The 18,676-nt window shown below is 35.0% G+C and overlaps 2 protein-coding genes across 3 annotated transcripts; both read left to right on the plus strand.

The window, feature by feature from the left end:
• The first annotated feature begins 5,578 nt into the window (after positions 1-5,578).
• Positions 5,579-9,882, plus strand: LOC132043528 (uncharacterized). Its single transcript, XM_059434006.1, has 6 exons — positions 5,579-5,911; positions 7,354-7,553; positions 8,822-8,962; positions 9,047-9,127; positions 9,420-9,547; positions 9,645-9,882. The coding sequence occupies exons 1-6, from the start codon at positions 5,683-5,685 to the stop codon at positions 9,688-9,690; spliced, it is 825 nt and encodes a 274-aa protein (XP_059289989.1). The 5' UTR covers positions 5,579-5,682; the 3' UTR covers positions 9,691-9,882.
• Positions 9,883-11,675: 1,793 nt separating this feature from the next.
• LOC132043523 (ninja-family protein AFP1-like) lies at positions 11,676-14,308 on the plus strand. Of its 2 annotated transcripts, none has more exons than XM_059434002.1 (2): positions 11,676-12,899; positions 13,506-14,308. In XM_059434002.1, exons 1-2 carry the CDS (start codon positions 12,755-12,757, stop codon positions 14,093-14,095), a joined length of 735 nt encoding a protein of 244 aa, XP_059289985.1. In that variant the 5' UTR covers positions 11,676-12,754; the 3' UTR covers positions 14,096-14,308. The 2 variants fall into 2 exon arrangements, with proteins under 2 accessions (XP_059289985.1, XP_059289986.1); XM_059434003.1 differs by having other exon boundaries at positions 13,518-14,308.
• The last annotated feature ends 4,368 nt before the right edge of the window (positions 14,309-18,676 follow it).

Consider the following 18,676-nt stretch of genomic DNA (forward strand, 5'->3'; position numbering starts at 1 on the left):
CAACAGCCGCCGCTGACAGCACTCCACTGCTATCGTCATGTACATGGTACAACAAGTGTTTGGTGATTTGTGTCTTGGGTCGTCGATTTCTCGAAGGAGACTTTGAATGTGGGCTCTAAAGGTGCCTGTGTTACTAGGGTCGCTTGTAAAGCATCCCAGGTAGTTCTCTAAGCACCGGTTAACCACCTCCCTCACAGTTTGCATGAGATTCCACTTATTCTATGTCATTTTAAGCCTTAGGTAGTTGTTCCTCCCGCAGTTCTGTTCTTGGTCTGATAGTCTTGTTAACGCTTCAAAGAAGAATGAAAGGATTTTTGGAGCATTTTTCCACTTATCCAAGGAATCCCTTTCTTGACATTTGTATTTGAGAGAGAGAGAGCTATGCTTAGGTCAGTTCCATCAGTCCACTTTTTTGGTAAGCCAAAAGTGCACACTCCACGAGTGGATTAGTTGAGTGACTAGACTGATACTCTAAACGAGACCTGCCGCCAGAGAGGCTGAGGTGAGTATCGTCGCATCGCCTCCGACAACTTCTTTTGCTTTGTAGCTACGACTCTTATCCTTCCTAAGTGGTTCGTAAGTCTTTCTTAGTTTATGTCACACCCCGATCTTGCTAGGGTGTGATGGGCACCCGACTCTCCTCAGAGTCGAGCAAACCCTTAGACATTCGCGTGATAAAACCTGCCATTTCAAAAACTTCTTAAAACATGGAACTTTTCAAACAACAATCATTATCTGAAAATACATACTCTTTTAACATTTACAACTTATTCGCACTTCCCGACGCACTATTCACAGGACACTGTCTGCAAAGTCTCTAGGATGTACAAAACATGCACAACCACAACAACCGAATTACTAAATAAAATCAATTCATTTGTTCTACACAACACACTATATTCGGCCACCCAACACAACACCCTATCTTCATGAACTTCATTCATTTTTACATATCACAAATACGCATATACACCTATAAAACATGTAAAGCGAGGATGAATCTCACCTTCTCCTTTCCATTCTTCTCGCTCCAGAGTAACTATAACATCGACGATGATTTTCTTGTTCCAACAACCATTCCACGTCGACGAGAGCCTTCTAATTAGTAGGAAAGCATGAAGAAAACAATTTTTCAAGATCAACTTGTGGGGTTCGACGACCCTCTTTAGCCGGCCCTCTTCCTCTTTTTTTTTTTCCATCTCTCTCTTGAATTCTCTAGAGCAAAAATGATGAAATGTAAACATAAGTAGTAAGTGGAATGAAATAGTGTGGTTCCCGCACTCTCCGCGGTGGTTTTGAAAATAGCTCACTCGGAGATAAGCGAGGCCATGGTACAAGACCGCACGGGATGAGGCCATAGCACACTCGGGATCCGAGGCCACGGCCGTTCCGTACGTACCGAGGCCATAGCACACGCTACGGCCACATACGTCGAGGGCCACCGCACCCCTTTAGGGTGGTTTTAGAAAGTTCTAGATATTAAAATCTCACACCCCCAAAGTGGTTTTAGAAAAATCAATTTTGTGTTTCCTTGTACAAAACTAATTCTTTAAAAATCATCGGTTGAACCACAACGCGTTTCCGAAGCCATTTTTTGGAAAACCGAAGTATAATTATATTAGAACATATTAATTCTCCAAAAATTTCGCACACTACAACTTCAACACAAGCCATCAAACGTCTATTTTACATTACACATTCCATATCACAACTAGATTAAAACGCTCGTAAAATGAGTCCATTCCTTCCACATCAAAACAAACATTCTCATAAAAATCATAGAACACTTATGTCTTACAACATAGCGGAAATAACCTCATCCCTAATTTGTCGCAAACAACTTAAAAAAAATTTCCGACGTACAAAATGGCGAGAATGTCAGCTTAGACTTCTAAAGGCCGCGCCCTCGTCTCCTCGCTTTAGCCTCGCGAGGTATTGCTCTTGTTCTTCTTTTTAGTTTCAGTGAAGTGCTTATAGGGCTTAACTTCCGATTTAGCTATTTCTGTGATAGAAGAAAATCTTTGAATTGAAGGAGTGGAATTGGGAATTAGCTTGCTGCTCTTACTGGCTTTCCTGCCATGCCTTCGGTAGGGCGCTGTTCTGTGAGGCAAAATCGCACCACACTACACTTCGACACAAGAGAGGAGGACCGGGCGCCCCTTACTAGGTTTAGGAATCCGTAATTCTTCAAGAAGACGAGATTAACCCGGATCAAAAGAAAGCTTCTTATCGAGAGACAGATTACAGCAAAAATGACTCATGAGGATAGCTGGAAGCAAGGAACATTCTTCATTTATGGTGTGACAGCAGAGAGGTATACCACCGGAGAACTTTTAAATGTCTTATGCCGGTGTTTCCGGTGATGATGTTCATCGCCGACGAGCGTGCGCCCCGTCATCTCGCGATCGACATCGTCGCCGAGGATAGCGTGGCGTGTAAGTTTAACTCCCGGATATCTGGGTCGCTACGAACCTGCGTTATACGGATGATAAGGCATAAGGCAAGAATCTCGCGGAGATTAGGATGAGCTTTGATGAATAAAAGAAGAATTGGTAGAAATTTTCATAGGTAAATCAAACCTATTTTCGCACCTCCGCAATCCCGACTTCCGATCTCGATCTAGAGATCCTATTTTCTTTAGTAAAGAGCACCTGCGTTAGCGGATCAAAAGAGCGGGCGACATGCGTAATGGAATAGTAGTTCGAAAGGTCGCCGCTCATAGATATCGTGCCCACATATATAGAAAGTCAAAGATATACAGTCGATGGCAGTGTGGTTTTCTTCGGGGCCGAGAGATGGAATAGATAGGGCCCCACGTTTTGAATTCGCCCGGGGAATTCACACGAAATGAGGCCATGCATATAAAAACAAAGCAAAGAGAAGCTCTGCAAAAGCCCGGGTCTAGCTCCATGGCACCGAAAATGTATCCAGTGCCAAGTAATTCCGAAGCGACGAGACCTCCGAAAGCCGCTTTTTCAAGTGTCGGTAGCGGAATGTTCACACCTGGTCAATCGGTTTTTGGTGACAAGTTGGAAAGAAGATTAACCCCTAATCGGTGCCTCTTCGAGAAAGACTCAACCGACTTGACCTCGTCCATAAGTCAATGAATATGTTTTTCAACAGACTTCGCATATCAACAATGGAGTGGAGCATTTCTTCCCCATGCTTTCCCCCATAAAGTGGTTCTCACTGATTAGCGAGTTCCCGCCGACGGTGTCGGCCAATGGTACAGGGTGGAGCCTCGGTGATCGTGGCGCGGTTGGTTTATCCGGGTTCTTCCCGCCTACCGAGGGAAATATGGTCCGAAGAATCTCGATAGTAGTTCCATGAACAATCCTTTCATGGGATGGATTTTTTTGATAGTGGAAATGCCATAAAGCGCGACCCAAGATCCATGATACGAAAATCAAAATCGAATAACGAAGAAAAAGACATCGTGACGTAAGTCCGTTATTCCCTTGCACAAGGTGTTCTTCGCGTCTTGAGATCCCACTTGCTACGGTTCCGCCGCATCACAAGGAGCACTGCGAGGAATAGCCATTCTAGAACAATCATTTCGTTTGGTTCATTCTTTGCCTCGCTCCCCCCCAAAAAAGAGTAGACCGACTTCTTCCACCTTCCCCGACGAGTAGTGAAGAAGTATGAAATTTTTAGTTGTCCGACCAATGACATACGGGGAGAGAAAAACGCGACCATTTACCTTGTTCTTTTCTAAGAAAGAGATCATAGTGGATTGATGGCTCTTTCAATCCTATTGCCGAAAATGGAAGGCTTTGGCGTGTGCTCAAAACGGAGAATTTGGGTCGATTAATAAGCTTACGACCACCGAACAAACTTGGTCGACGAACATAGTCGAAGTTCTACGAACCGTATAAACGGCCCATCTACATCCCAAACCCCAGTACGGGACGGGTTTCGAGGCGTTACTACGGTGGTCGCGTGGATACGCATATACCCGGTAGGTGAGAAGCTACACCACAATGATGTAAACTCGCCTTTTATCCTTTGTAATGAAGGAAAACATCACGCCCACCGGCGCCCATGCCGGTACGGGGATTTGCGTGAGCGGGACATAGATAGCCTCTTTGGCTTTATCCGTAGTGTTTTAATTGTCCTTTCATTTTCTTCATTTGGCCTATGTTTGATCAGACACGACGTTTAAAAAATAAAGATAGATTTTCAAATCTTGTGGTTCTAAATTAAAAATGTGCATACTATAAATATCCTTTGAATCTTGTGATTATAAACTCGGCATGTAGGATATTTGAATTGTCAACTTACTAAATATAAAAAGAGGCGGACATAACCAAAATAAGATAAATTTTTTTTATTTAACAACAAACGTCCAAGGTGGACGAACACAGTAACAATAAGTTGTACAAAAAGCAACTGAAATTGTACTTTAAGCCGAGACTAACATGTGTACTACCTCTTGTGTGTTTACTTTTTAAGTCCCCACGTGTCCTCAGCTGCCTCAATCGTCCTTCATTTTCTTCATTTGGCATACACTCCCTCTATCTCAATTTAAGCCTACATGTTTGACTAGGCAACTAGGTTTAAGAAATAAAGATAGACTTTTGAATCTTGTTGTTCTAACTTAAAAATATGTATAATATAATAAAATATCCTTTGAATTTTTGTGATTATAAACTTGACATGTAGGATATTTGAATTGTCAACTTACTAAATATAAAAAGAGGCGGTCGTAACCAAAATAAGACAAATTTTAACAACAATTGAGAAATCACGGGGAAAAATAAGACAGAAAGAAAAGAAATATGAAGACTCACTAAGGAGAATCGCGGTATCCTTTGCAAAATATACAAACCATAAAGATTAACTAAATTGAATAACCAAATTATTGAGTAACCAATAAGTAACTAAATTAATCGTGTGGTCAAGCTTGTACGGACATAGTTTGCTAGTACTTATCTAATTAGCCAAACATGTGATTTGTGTTTTACCAATTTAAACACCAATTAATAAATACTAGTACTACTTTCTTTGAAATCTGTTACACGTATAAATATATAGGTCGGGTTAAAAAAAAAAAATATGATACACTTATAAATATAAATATAATAATCGGAAAAAGGTCCAAATATACTTGTAACATATTTGTATCGAATCGTTTTACCTTAGTTTTAAAAAGGGCTCCTTCGTAATTCTGCAGTTAGTCAAATCAAATTTGCCATTATTCACCGACGAAAATTGTTTTCCCTATTAAAAGTCACAATTTCAAAAAAAAAAAAAAATCAAATAAAATTCACCTACTAATAATGAAATCCCCCACGACCCTCGCCATTTTAATTATCGACCAAATTAAAGAAAGACCAATTTGACTCATAGACTGTTTGGGAGATGACCAAACACCCACCAAATCCGTTATGGAAAGTATACCTGTCCGAATACCAACTAATTTAATGTCTTACATAATCTGTTACACCCAAAAAAAGAACCCATCTTAATTAGGGAAAACATTAAATAATCCACGTGTTCATTTTTCATTGGTTCTCCTACGTAGACCAGCCACTAAAACTCTCCACGCTGTATTTTCTCCACAAAAACTCCGCCATTTTCAAAGCCTTAAAAGCTTCTCAAAGAAAACGTTAGAATTTCTTTCTTTCATCAACTTTTCATCAGAGAAAAAAAAAAAAAAAAAAAAAACGCAGGTTAACGGAGATGGGTCAAAAAGGGTATCAATCACCAGTGAAGAAAGTGTTATCATGGGTTCGAAAACAATCAAAGAAAGTGAAAATCTTATTGGGTTTAATCACAGCTATCGTTTTATTGGTGACTCTTAAGCTAGTTGTTCATGATCATAACTACTTCTTTGTTGTGGCTGAAGCTGTTCATTTGATTGGACTCTTGGTTTTGATTTACAAATTGACTACCCTCAAGACTTGCTCTGGTAATTCAGTCATAAAAATCTTTTATTTTCTGTTAATCTGAAAATTTAATTCTTTATGTGTAGTTTCCCTTTGTGTTAAAATCTTTCTACTCGTTTTCTGGTCTGTTTTTAGTAAATCCTTAGTATGTAACAAGTAAAATTTGGGCTTCATGGGTAAAGTTCCCATTTTTTTTAAAAAAAAAAAAAAATTATTTGCCTTTTGAAGTGTTTGGGTTATGCACTTTTAGATGTTTATATCAGAAAGATTTTTACTTTATGAGTTTTCTCAGCATCGTTATAAATTTAGACGAGTTATTTTATGAGGTTTTCATGGTTTGTTTGTGGCAGCTCTAAACGAGTACTCTTTTTGTGTCCCTTTTTTCTCCTTTTACACTTAACTTTGCTGACATCTTTAAATTTGGGAATTGGGATATTCCATTAAAATAAAAAAAAAAATAAAAAAAAGGAAAAGGTGGATTTTTCGCATTTTTAATTATTTTTTTGGGGCAATGAGAAGCCTTGGCGAATTTTGGGCATTGAATTGCCTATTTTAGTCATGACTCATGAGACAGTGTCCATGAGCGATATTGTGGGCTTTCAAGGCCAGTCATTTTTACTATTGATTGATAAATCAAAGCACATAAAAAATAAAAAAATAAAATCATAACAAAGTTCAAAATGAGACAGTTGAATCTATCTAGAGTTATTGTCATGTATTATTCTATTGCTAAATGAAAGAGGGCGTGACAAATTTTTTCTTTTTTAAAAAAGAGGGTGTCTCATTTGCTTCATGCGGAACTTCTTGATAGTCAGGAACGTTTGTGCCTGTGGTCCTTATGAAAAAAACAAAACAAAAAAGAAAAATCATATTGTGCCTGCGGGATTGATAAGAAACCTATTCTAGAACTTCTTCTCAAAGAAAAGCAAAAATGAAACCTATTATAGAACAGTTGTGACAGAAGGATGTTTGCTAATGTGTAGTGCAAGTCTGCTAACGTGCTGTTTTGATGAAAAGATCCCAAAAGGATTTAGCTATGAAGTTATGAGTCTGAATGTTTATCCATATCTAATAGTACAGTATATTTTTATTGGTATTTATCATTTATGTATGTCACACTGAATGTTGCTGCTATACAAGAGGCCATTTGTTCTTTATACAGTTACTTGGTGATGTCAAAAAGTTGATTTATTTTGCTCAAGAAAACATAAAGCACTTCAGGGGTATAATTCTAACTTTAATGTTATATAACTGTGCAAATCTTTTTAATCCTACAGATTGATAGGTGGTAAGGTAGTTTGTTATCTGTATATCCTATTGTATGAAATGTGCTACTCTGGAACCATGCCAATGAGCTGTTTTTATTTGTGGCACTTGTTAGATTTTCATTATTTTTTGCTGTTCCTGAAGAAAAGATCATTTTTTAACCATTTGTCTGATATGCTTTCTTCTCCTGCTTTGTTAGGCCTTTCATTGAAGACTCAAGTGCTTACAGCTATATTTTTGGCGGTAAGATTATACTGTAGTTTCATCATGGAAGCAGATATCCACACTGTGCTAGATCTTATCACCCTTGTGGCAACATTGTGGGTCATATATATGATGAAGTTCAAGCTGAAGGCATCCTACATGGCTGATAAGGATAACATGCCCTTATATTATACGGTAAATTATTTTTCCCCACGGCTCTTTTCTGAAATATTGTTGTTGAATCAAACTCTGGTTTCTGCTAATTCCTTGAGTTATTCCCGAGCTTATATAGAACAAGTAATTTTCATGTTCAAATGTGTGATCCATTACATGTCCATGATAAACATTTTATTTTGTTTTTGTTATTTCTCCCCCACATGATCATGTCCTCTCATGTGAAACTATCTTGACTTGTATAAGTTCCATATGATGCATGTACATTATGAACAAATGAAGCAAACAAATTACGAGGAAGAAGGTCAAACATTTATTGTTCAAGTACTACAAAAGAAATATTACAAATACGCATCATTGACAAAAGATACAACAACAACATACCCAGTGAAATCCCACATAGTGACGTCTAGGGAGTGTAGAATGTATGCAGACCTTACTTCTACCTTGGGACGCAGAGAGGCTGTTTCCGGTAGACCCTCGGCACAAGGACCATTGACAAAAAAATATTACGAATACATCTATCAGAATGGTTAGGCAAGTAAAAAGTCAAATTATAATGCATCATTCCAGTTCTATAGGGTATCCCGGAAGAGACAAAATATTATAAGTAGATTGTATAAAATTGTTCTCTCATTCATTTATTCTTCTGATGATCTACAACAACTTCCCATCTAGTTTGCTAATATAACAGACACCTTACGTCTTGTTTAAATATTGTGACCCTCTCTTGCTTTAAGTTGCATGACAAAGACTTCTCTTCACTAATTTTCGTCCAAAAGTTGACCAAATCCTGATGATGTCGTTTGAATCATTAAATATTTATCCGAAATCATCCTTAGACAAATTTCGGGCTTGAGACATGGTTTAGCACTGAATATGCTAAGTAACTCAATCAATGGTGATTCAGGCAAAGTGAACTTAGAATTACTAATATCGGAGCTCGTATTCTCATCTTACTAGATCTAATTGCAGTTACATTGTTGACTTTTCTTTACGTGCCACGGATTTGTGTTCCTTTTCTGTGAGTTTATATAATATATAACTCTCTGGTTTCCTAAATGATTAACTTTCCACTAGACAAAATCTGCAGCTATAGTTTTGAAGAGGAAGTTTCTCTTAGATGTTGCTTTGAGCTTCTGGAAGCAAAAATGGAATTCCCAGATACCTCCAATAAGCTGCTTCCATGCATGACAGTGCCATCCTTCGTAGAGATAGTGCCTTGTAAATTATATGCACATAAATCCCTAAGGGAAATTGCTTTTAAACCATGCCACTCATTTGTGCAGATAGTTCCTGCTGCGGCTTTATCCTTCTTTGTCCATCCTACTACAAGTCATATTCTCATCAACCGGATGCTTTGGGCTTTTTGTGTATATCTGGAATCCGTCTCGGTGCTGCCTCAGCTTCGCTTGATGCAAAATGTTCAGGTTGGCAAAAAAAAAAGTGTTCTTTTTAAACTTGTGTTTCCTGAATGAGAAGCTAATAGTATTGTTCTATTCTTGCCATTTCAGATAATTGAGCCATTTTCAGCCCATTATGTTTTTGCATTGGGTGTTGCAAGATTCTTGGGTTGTGCTCATTGGATTATTCAGGTTAGTTTTGGAGTGTTATCTTGTTATGTATAACTTCTTGAATTAATAGCAGCTGTCCAACATCCCCAACCCTGACCCATCGGTTTAACTGAATCCATTGCTTTTTACTCTAATTATGCATGCATTATTAATAAAATCTCATTCATTATAAACTCACTCACTCTAAGTTCTGAATTCGCTTCTGCGATCAATATTATCCAAATGGGACCCACCATACACATTTCTCCATTTTCAATGCGAGTCTTAAGCTCTATAATCTCCAGACTTACGAGTTTCAACTATCCTAACACAGGTTTATGATACTGCTGGAGCATACATATACTTGGCTGGACGAGGTTACTTCTGGATACCGATGGTCTTTTTGGCAGAAATCGTTCAAACATTCATCTTGGCTGATTTCTGTTATTATTACATTAAGAGGTAAGCCATTTAGCCCGAGTAATTCAACTGCTATCGTAACTAACTCCAATTTCATTTACATGAGTTTTTCTGATATGTTGTCTTTCTTGATTTGCAGTGTCATGAGCGGCCAATTGATCGTTCGCCTGCCAACGCCGGTGTAAAACGATTATGACTGTATCAAAGAGACTGTAGCGTTTGTTAGTTCCTAAGTTATTATGTGAAATCAACTTAGAGCTTTTACTCAGCAATTTCTCCATCCTACCTTTTTCTTTGACAAAGAAGCAAAAGATTTTGTTTTGGAGATTTGGCATTTTTCTGAATTTGAAATCTCAAGAGCAAAAGTTTCAGGGATAGTGACTGAATCGTGCACTGCATTAGGATATCAGAACTTATTAGAGATCTTTGACTTGGTTCCCCACCTCCCCCCCCCACCCCCACCCCCACCCTTTTTTTTGTTTTGTTTTTTTTGGTTAGGAGTACAAGAGATTATATATAGTAAACGTGGAGGAAATTGAAGAATTTGAAGATCTTTGCCCTTTTGACATATTTCCTAAAAGGTTCCAGTAAAATTAAGTGTTTTGAGTTGTTTTTTTGGAGTAACAATTTACTCTGCTCATGGTGTTTATGTCAAACAATATCAATTATTATAGTTTTAAATGGTAAGCAATTTAATCAAGTAACCGTATCTCTTGATTAATTATGGTTAAGCGAGAAATATTTATTGTAAATATATATTAGGGAAAAGACATAAAAAGACCCTGAACTTGTCCCGTATTTGCTGTTACACACTTATTCTTTGCAAGGGTCTTATGACCCCCCAAATTATGTTGAAGTGGAATATATACGTCCTTAAGAGCTGATGTGCCAAAGAGAGTGTATGGGAAGCCAAAGAATATGTGTTTTTCCTATTTCTATAATTGTTCGTTTCCTTCTTCTTTTTTCTTGTTTTGATTTCTCTCTCATCACCTTTCTTGTCCTTCGAAATCAAACCAGAATGTTATCTTTATTTTTCTGCCTTTCCAGTTTCTTTTGCTCCATTAATTGTGCTTTCTTCTCGCTTTGTATTATGTTACAGTCTCCAATTATTGTTTACGCATATGAATAAATCTCTTTACTGTCCAAGAAAGAGGTGCTCTTTACTGTCCAAGAAAGAGATGCTCTTTACTCTTCCTTAAATTCATAAAAAACCTCATAACAAGAAGAGGTCAATGTTAAAATAATAAATATCGGAGACTTTTTTAAACAAATATATACAAAATATTTCTCCATATAACATAGCTCTTTGACTCCGTAAAATGTTAGTGTTTAAAATTATTGAGTAAAAAATGTTCATTTCCCTTGATTTCTTAATTTTCAAATTATTGAGGAAAAAAATTATAATTTCTAAGTTTCTATTACCCCATATAATAGAGCCTTCAAGAAGTTTTCGGCTAATTTAATTTTAGAAAAAAGGAATGAGAAAAGAAAACAAATTGAATAAGCAAAAATAAGAAATAAGGGAGGGCTAAGGTGGAAGAAGCCATGGCAGATCTAGCCTGCAGGCAGAAGTAGAGAGCATGAAGAAAAGAATGAAAAAGAAAAGGAAAAAGGAAAAGAATAAGAAAACAATAAAAAAAAATGAATATACACTTGTCAACACCTGCTTAGTGCGTGTACATCACCACTTTTGCAGATTTGGGTGTAACTTTTTAAGGGGGTATATATTTCACTTTAATAAGTGTGTAGCAGCCAATACTGAACAAGTTTAGGGAGGTTTTTATGCCTTTTCCCTATATATTACTATGTATTTATTGGTTTCGTACTAATAACCGGCGTCTGGTGTGAATAAATTTATACCACCAGAGATATCATGATTTTCTGAAGGACTTTATAAATGAAATATTACAAATTCATGAGTTTTATTTAATTTTCATAAATCTTGGTGTCCTAAATTAGATATGTATGTGTGTATTTTGAATTTTGTGATTTTAAATTGGTTGGTAAGGTGTCTAATCATCAACTTTTAAATATAGAAAAAGACGCTCTTATTTCGATACATCAAAAAAGAAAATAAGATACCAAATGAATATTTTTATCTCGTAATTCACGTGTTTATTGATGTACTACTGCATCAGTTTGTTCTTTGAAATTAGTCGAATTATCTGACCAACCGCTCCATTCTTATAAAAATCCTAATGACCTCAGTGACAGCTGACGTGTACCTTGGAACTGGCCCAACCACGCGTCAAGCCCACCATTCTTTTCCAAAAGGACCCACCAGAACAAACCAATGTGCGTCGTTATTCGCTACGTTTACATTTCAACTCACATTCCTAGGAGGCATCAAAATCTCTTCACCCACTTGACAGAACTATTCGTCCTTTTCTGTCAATTGGACACATGTCGTGAAACTAGAACCTCAGTAAAACATGCCACCGTTCAAACCCAACGTGGCAAATAAATAGCATGCAGGTTTTGAGGTGGTGGATTAAAGCTTTGCTTAAGCGCTGGATTAATTGATCTTATGTGTCATGTAACTCTCTCTTCATCATGTCTTTTCATGGCAAGTGTCCTTCTTGATGCCCCTTCCTCCGTGTCTCAACATTTACTGCCTAAATAAATACTTTTGTTTTTATCTTCTCTTTATATCTTTGTTCCAAAAGATTAATCTTTTTCTGAAGAACAAGAAAGTTAACACGCTGTTGAAGTTCTAATTGCCAAATGTTGGGGCTTATGAAGGGTAATTTTGAGGAAAATGATAATGGGATTGAACTACGTTTAGGTTTATCACTTGGGGGAAGTTATAGCAATAAGAAAATGGATTGCAATTCAGATGATAAGATGTTAATAGAGCGGCAGAGGTCTCAAAAGAGGGCAATACATAGAGAAATTATGGAGAATGAAGAACTAATTCCAAAACAAACAGTTCGTGGGAAAGGGGAAATTGATACTATTGGCAATGAAAGTTGTACCTATATGTAAAAAGCTTGAATCTTCTTTGAACCAAGATTCATATGCAAATAATCGGAATCTTGCAGTTCCATCAGAATCCGACATGTGTACTGTTAGCAATGAATGTGGTACATATGAAGCTGCAAAAAGCTTGAATGTTTCTTTGAACCAGGATTCATATGTAAATAATCAGAATCTTCCAGTTCATTTTGGGCTCAGAATGCTGGGAAGAGGAAATTGATAGAGATATATTGTTAAAGTTTTAGGATTTATAATGAAAACAGGGGTGGGAATATGAGTTATAACCAATGTGGGAGTAGTGAATCGGAGGAAAATTTGTCTGGAAAAAGAAGTCCTAAGAATTACGGATCATTGTCGAATGTATATCAGGAAAGATGTTCGTCAACAATTTCAGAATGCCAAAGTTCGTCTCCAAAACGTAATCTACTTCGTTCTTATTATTTTGAAGTTCCTATTAGAAGTACCTTTTTTTTTATTTATTTACCCTACCCTGTACCCATTGAGAATATCGTTATTATACTGACCTCCCTAATCTCGCCTTATGTTTTAATTTTGCGTTTATTGGGCATATCGGCATATGAATTAACTATGGAAAGATGTAATAGAATGGGTATGGGTGAGATCCCTTCCCCTTACCAGAAGCTGTTGGACCCCGTAGCTTGAGATTGATAACTTCTTGGTAGGAGCATTTACGTCTACTTGATGCAAATTTGAATTAATAGGGTCAGTAAGTTTTTATTGTTCGGATTTCTAGAGGAAAGAAAAAACAACGTGTGCCTGTAAAAAGGGAAAAATTACAATGATTAGTGGCAATGTCTAGATTTTCAGCAGGAGTGTTTTATATATGCATTAAAAAAATTGATCTTGTAAAGTTGTATATCAGATGAACCTCCTCCTACCCTCCGCTCTAACTTGATCACCATCTCCTGACAAAGAAAGGATAAAGAAAATTTAGCTGTATTTACTATTTCAACACTTCATATCTATATTTATTGACTTCATTGGATCCTCTAATAAGTTGCAGGTGGCTTCGCAGGTAGAAGCAATAATAACAATGCACGCGGAATACAATCGAGTATTTCAGGAAGAAAAGATGCACTTTTTGAACTACTAACAAGTAGTGTCATTAGAGAAGAACAGGACCAAACAGGGGAGAGGAGAATGCAGTTTGGTGCTAAAATTGATTCGTCTTTCAGTCCAAAAAGCATCCCAACTAAATCTGATCCGATCAATAACCCAATTTCCACAACCCAGGCAGATGTAGGTCCATGTTCTTCTCCTTTGAAGCAGACCCCAAAGACTGAAGTCCAATTTCCATTACTTTCTCGGATGCGGTGTGTTTCAGCTACTGGAAATAGCCCAAATGGGAAGAAGATAAATGGGTTATTATGCAATTACAACAGCAAAACGGAGATAAGCATGGTATGTTTTTGTCACGGAAAATCATTTAGTCCTTCTGAATTTGTGGAGCATGCTGGGGGTGTTGATATATCCCATCCTTTGATGCCTCCAATGTTCTTGATGGAACCCCAAATGATCTTCAACTTCCTTTTTTTTTCTTTTGATTTCTTCAATCTGTTTTGTCTTATATTATGTCAAGACAGGCTTAAATGAAGAGACATGAACCATGAGGACTAATATAGTTGACTCAAAATTTTGCTTGGACGGAGGCGTGGTTGACAATGTAGTTCTTTCGTAGTGTCAAGCAACTGGAACTCTGTAACAATGTAAAATTTTGCTAGTTGTGTGGAAATATGACTATTATAGAAGCTTCCTTTGTTGGATTTTGAAGCATTTCTTTTCAAAGGGCGAATTGGCACAAACAAATTTGGGGATATAGTGTGTTAATTATTGGTCAATTTGTTAACTTGAGAAGATTTGACAAATGTTTTCTAGCTCAATCTTGCGTGCCCAAGAACTTTACTCTTTAACAACAGAAAGCAATATCCACAAATCTTTTCTAGCTCAATCTCGCGTGCCATTGTATTATTTAAAAGATTCTAATGTTGGGTAAAAATGGTGGTCAAGACTCATAAATCAAAAAATTATACGGAAGACAGTCTTCTTACAACAATAACATACCCACTCTAATCTTAAAATATTTTATGTTATCTCCGTTATACTTGGGGGTCATTTATATTTTACCGTTAACAAATCATTTACTTTTAATCTAAACGAAACTCCGATCTAAAATTTAAACGAGGGTAATTCATCATAAATCATATTAAAACTAGAGAAACAAATTTAGATTTTTTTCTTAAAATATTTATATGTGAAATTCATCTTGTTCATGAATTGGAGCTTTGTTAAAATTAATGACGAGTATGAGATTGCACACTAACAACAAAGATAGATAAACTGGATCTTATTGTTTCCTTCATTTTATTGACACCTTTAATTTTTTTCATTTCTTTAAAAAAGAATGACACTTTTATTTGTTTAAAGATAATTTTATTTTAAATTCAAAGTCATGATTTTATCAGTTACATAAACATTATCACTTACTTAAAAATACAAGTTTCAAAAAAATTAATTTTTAAAATTTCACACACAATTAGTACCGGTGATAAACATATAAACTCATGCTACTCAAGAGAATTGAAGACACCTCGTTAAGTATATTTCGAATGAGGTGAATTCTTTTACAAGCGAAATAATATAATTTGTCATTGAGATTTTGAAAGCAGTATAATGCCATAATATGCATAAAATGATAAAATGGAAGCTAAAATAGAAGGCGCGGAAAAGAAAGAAAAAGAAAAAAAAAACAAAGTAGAATGCGAGCACATGAAGAGTGGAGATTCTGAACTTGCAACTAACACCACCAACTACCAAATTACTGTTTCTTTTAATTACTTACTTCTTTTTTCTTGGTAAGCTTTAATTATTTATTAAGCATTCAGTGTTAGCATTGAACTAATAAATCCACAAAGTCTGTTTAATATAGCATATACTTATATGACTTAAAACAATAATTAACAAAATTAATACTCGCTCCGTCCCAAATTACCAAAAGATTTTATTCATGTCTTTAATTAATTTCGAAACTCAAAAATAGGTAACTGAACACAAATTATTTAATGAAATATATACTATTAGTAAAATTTTCTTGAACTTTAAATACAAAAACAACATACCCAGTGAAATCTCACAAAGTGGGGTCTAGGGAGGGCAGAATGTACGCAAATCTTACCTCTATCTTGGGAAGGCAGAGAGGTTGTTTCCGGTACACCCTCGGCATAAGAACAAACAATTCAAAGCATGATGAAAAAGAAATAACGAACAAACCATAGAAACAAAGTAATACATTAGTCAAAGGACTAGAAACAACAAATAGTAACAGAAATCGAAGGGCAATAAACTACAAGAGTAATACGACGACTACTAACATGTAAGGATAAGTGGTATAATACTCAATTACCTATTAACCTTCTACTCTAATCCGTATCCTCTAAAACCACCTATCTACGATCATATCCTCGGTAAGCTTGCACTTTAAATATGTAAGTTATTTATAATTTTATTATATTTGTTATTTAAAAATTTCTCATTTTTATTTTAATTTTTAATTTATTCATTCGCTTCAAAATAATCTTAAATATACTTAGTTAGATGAATTTTTATTTGTGTAGGATTTACTTTATATAAAATGTTTTACTTTTCAAAAAAAGGGAGAACATCATAGAGGATGTAGGTGTAGAGTTTTATATCCGCAACTGAATTACAGTACATAGATGTTTAGCGTAGTTTGGCAGGGACAAAAAATAGAAGGACTAAAAGAAAGAGAAAAACTAGATGCGACATACCAAGTACACACAAGCAGTATCGAAGATTCTGGAAGTTGCAACTTGCGACTAACACCACCAAATACCAAAATAACGGAGTATTTATTTTAATTACTTATTTAGGCATTAAATGCAGGGGCGGATCCACCCTTTACGATGAGGGTGGTATGGCACCCCCTCAATTAATAAATTTTTTATATACTTATGTGCAGAATTTCGCTTAAATTAGGTTAAATATTTGATCCGTCACACCTCCCAAAGTAAATTAGACGTAGAGCCACTACGATGTATGACAAGTCAATCTTTTTAACATTTTCTCTCGACTTTTGTTTTTTTCGCTTTTTACTTCCTTTCGTATCAAGAATTCTTTTTTTCGGCCCTCCTAATTTTGTATTTATCTTTTTATTATTTATATTGATTTTCCTCTTTTCTATTATTTTATCTGTGTATTCAATGAGAAACACACAATTAGAAACTTCAAAAATCCCTTAAATTAAATATTCTCTTAATCTCAAATCGTGAGTATTTAAATCGAAAAACTTGTGTCTCCATGGGAATTTTGGATTGAGATCAAAATTCAATTTTTTTTTAATAATTTCTTTTTTGTTTATTACTCCCTCCGTCCATGTTTACTTGTCTATATTTGACCTGGGACACTCTTAATAAGTTAATAAATAAAATGAGAAATGAATTGGAGTACTTAATAATAAGTATAAAATGGTAAATTATGTCTTGATTTTCCCAACTATATAACTTACAAGTAAAAGTGGATATATATTTTTAAGATAATGTATAAATAAAAATGGATTTATGAGTATTATAAAAATTTATGCTATTCTATAATTGTTAAATTCAATTTAAAGCACTTTACTACTTAAATTGTGATGGAAATTTAGTAATAACGCTTAGAAAAATATGAAATTTATGATTTATTTTTGAGCACTTTGTAGTTTATCTAATTCTACATTTACTTATGGGGAGTATTTACCCATTGAAGAGTTTTTCTATTATTTTTCTTATTTTGATTGGTGAATTTCCTTATCAAGATGTTATTTTACTTGTGCAAAGTCATTTTTTAATATACATAAGAGATGCAAGGTCCTTTGATGAAAAAGTTGATTTTACTTCGTTGTTAATGGTCGTTAATGAGTGTGATTCTTTATTTAAGATGTTAATTATGTTCATTTTTTTATTTTTAAAATGTAATTTTCATATTTGCAAATTAAAAAAAAAAGCCTATTAAGTTGACCCAAATAAACTAAAAAGAGATGGACCTGACCCAAATATACGTTCCTAATAAGATGTATATTGAAGAAAATTATGGCACCCGCTACCTTCAAACAGATCCGCTCGATTAAATGTTAGTAACATTACTACTAAATATATATAAGGGACAATGTAATGAGTTTTATAGTACTTAGTAGGCGTTTGGACATGCGATTTCATCTTTGAGATAAAAATCCCAAATCATCCAAAAAGGTATTATTTGGGATTTGAAATCATGATTTCAAAAAATATAAATGTAAAATTTGACCCATATATTTATATTTTGTAAAAAAAGATCCATAAGTTGGTAGATATATTTACCATGTGGAAGAGATTGTTCGAACACGCGATGATTATATTAAAGAGTAGTTACATTACTATTCATGTTAAATTTTCCTTTTTATTGAACTAAAGTTTGATCAATTGATGTTGTATTTTTTAGAAAGGCTTTTTACTAGCATATTAATTTTATTATGAACTATTGATTTACCTACGATTTTGGTAAGATTGTATAAGAATTGAGAAAAATTTAATGGTTTTCACAACTTGTGAGGTTTTTATATTTATAAAAAAAAAAACTGCAACTTAAGAAATCCAAATTGCATGTTCAAACATAATTTCATCTCGTGATTTCATCTCATGAGATGAAATCATGTCCAAACGGCTCCTTAGTTACATTGTAACTATTTGGTTGGCCCAACCAAAATGATTTGCTCTTTCAAATTACCCTTGAATCTACTATTTATAACTTCATATACCCAAGTATATTTCTAATAAATCTAGATTCAAACCCTTTTTGATAGCATATATTTTTTCTCTGTCTTATTTTTGCCCCTACTTTATTTTATTTTTATTTAGGTTGACATAATCAATTTGGTAAATATAATCAATTTTGAGCTCTTTAAAAATGCTTAAAAAATTGTGAAAAGTGATGATGTCATCTGATAAAAATAACTATTCCCAAAAATAATCTAAAATGGTGATGATAATAATTTTGAAGAACTCATTTGGTGTTGGAAGAGTACTCGGTCGATTAAATTTTCTTTAATAATTCTTAATTACCACTAAATTTCTCTTGATGTCTGAAAATATAAAGTTAGATTTAATGATACAATACAATATACAATAGAAAATAAATTTTAAA

Source organism: Lycium ferocissimum, unplaced genomic scaffold (genome assembly GCF_029784015.1).
Source record: "Lycium ferocissimum isolate CSIRO_LF1 unplaced genomic scaffold, AGI_CSIRO_Lferr_CH_V1 ctg258, whole genome shotgun sequence".
Taxonomy (NCBI): domain Eukaryota; kingdom Viridiplantae; phylum Streptophyta; class Magnoliopsida; order Solanales; family Solanaceae; genus Lycium; species Lycium ferocissimum.

Excerpts from the sequence above, each read along its gene's own strand:
- LOC132043528 (XM_059434006.1), top strand. The coding sequence starts at position 5,683 with ATGGGTCAAAAAGGGTATCAATCACCAGTGAAGAAAGTGTTATCATGG. Across the intron at positions 9,128-9,419 it reads GTGCTCATTGGATTATTCAG|GTTTATGATACTGCTGGAGC; the intron begins GTTAGTTTTGGA and ends ATCCTAACACAG. Across the intron at positions 9,548-9,644 it reads TGTTATTATTACATTAAGAG|TGTCATGAGCGGCCAATTGA; the intron begins GTAAGCCATTTA and ends CTTGATTTGCAG.
- LOC132043523 (XM_059434002.1), top strand. The coding sequence starts at position 12,755 with ATGAGTTATAACCAATGTGGGAGTAGTGAATCGGAGGAAAATTTGTCT. Across the intron at positions 12,900-13,505 it reads CCAAAGTTCGTCTCCAAAAC|GTGGCTTCGCAGGTAGAAGC; the intron begins GTAATCTACTTC and ends AATAAGTTGCAG.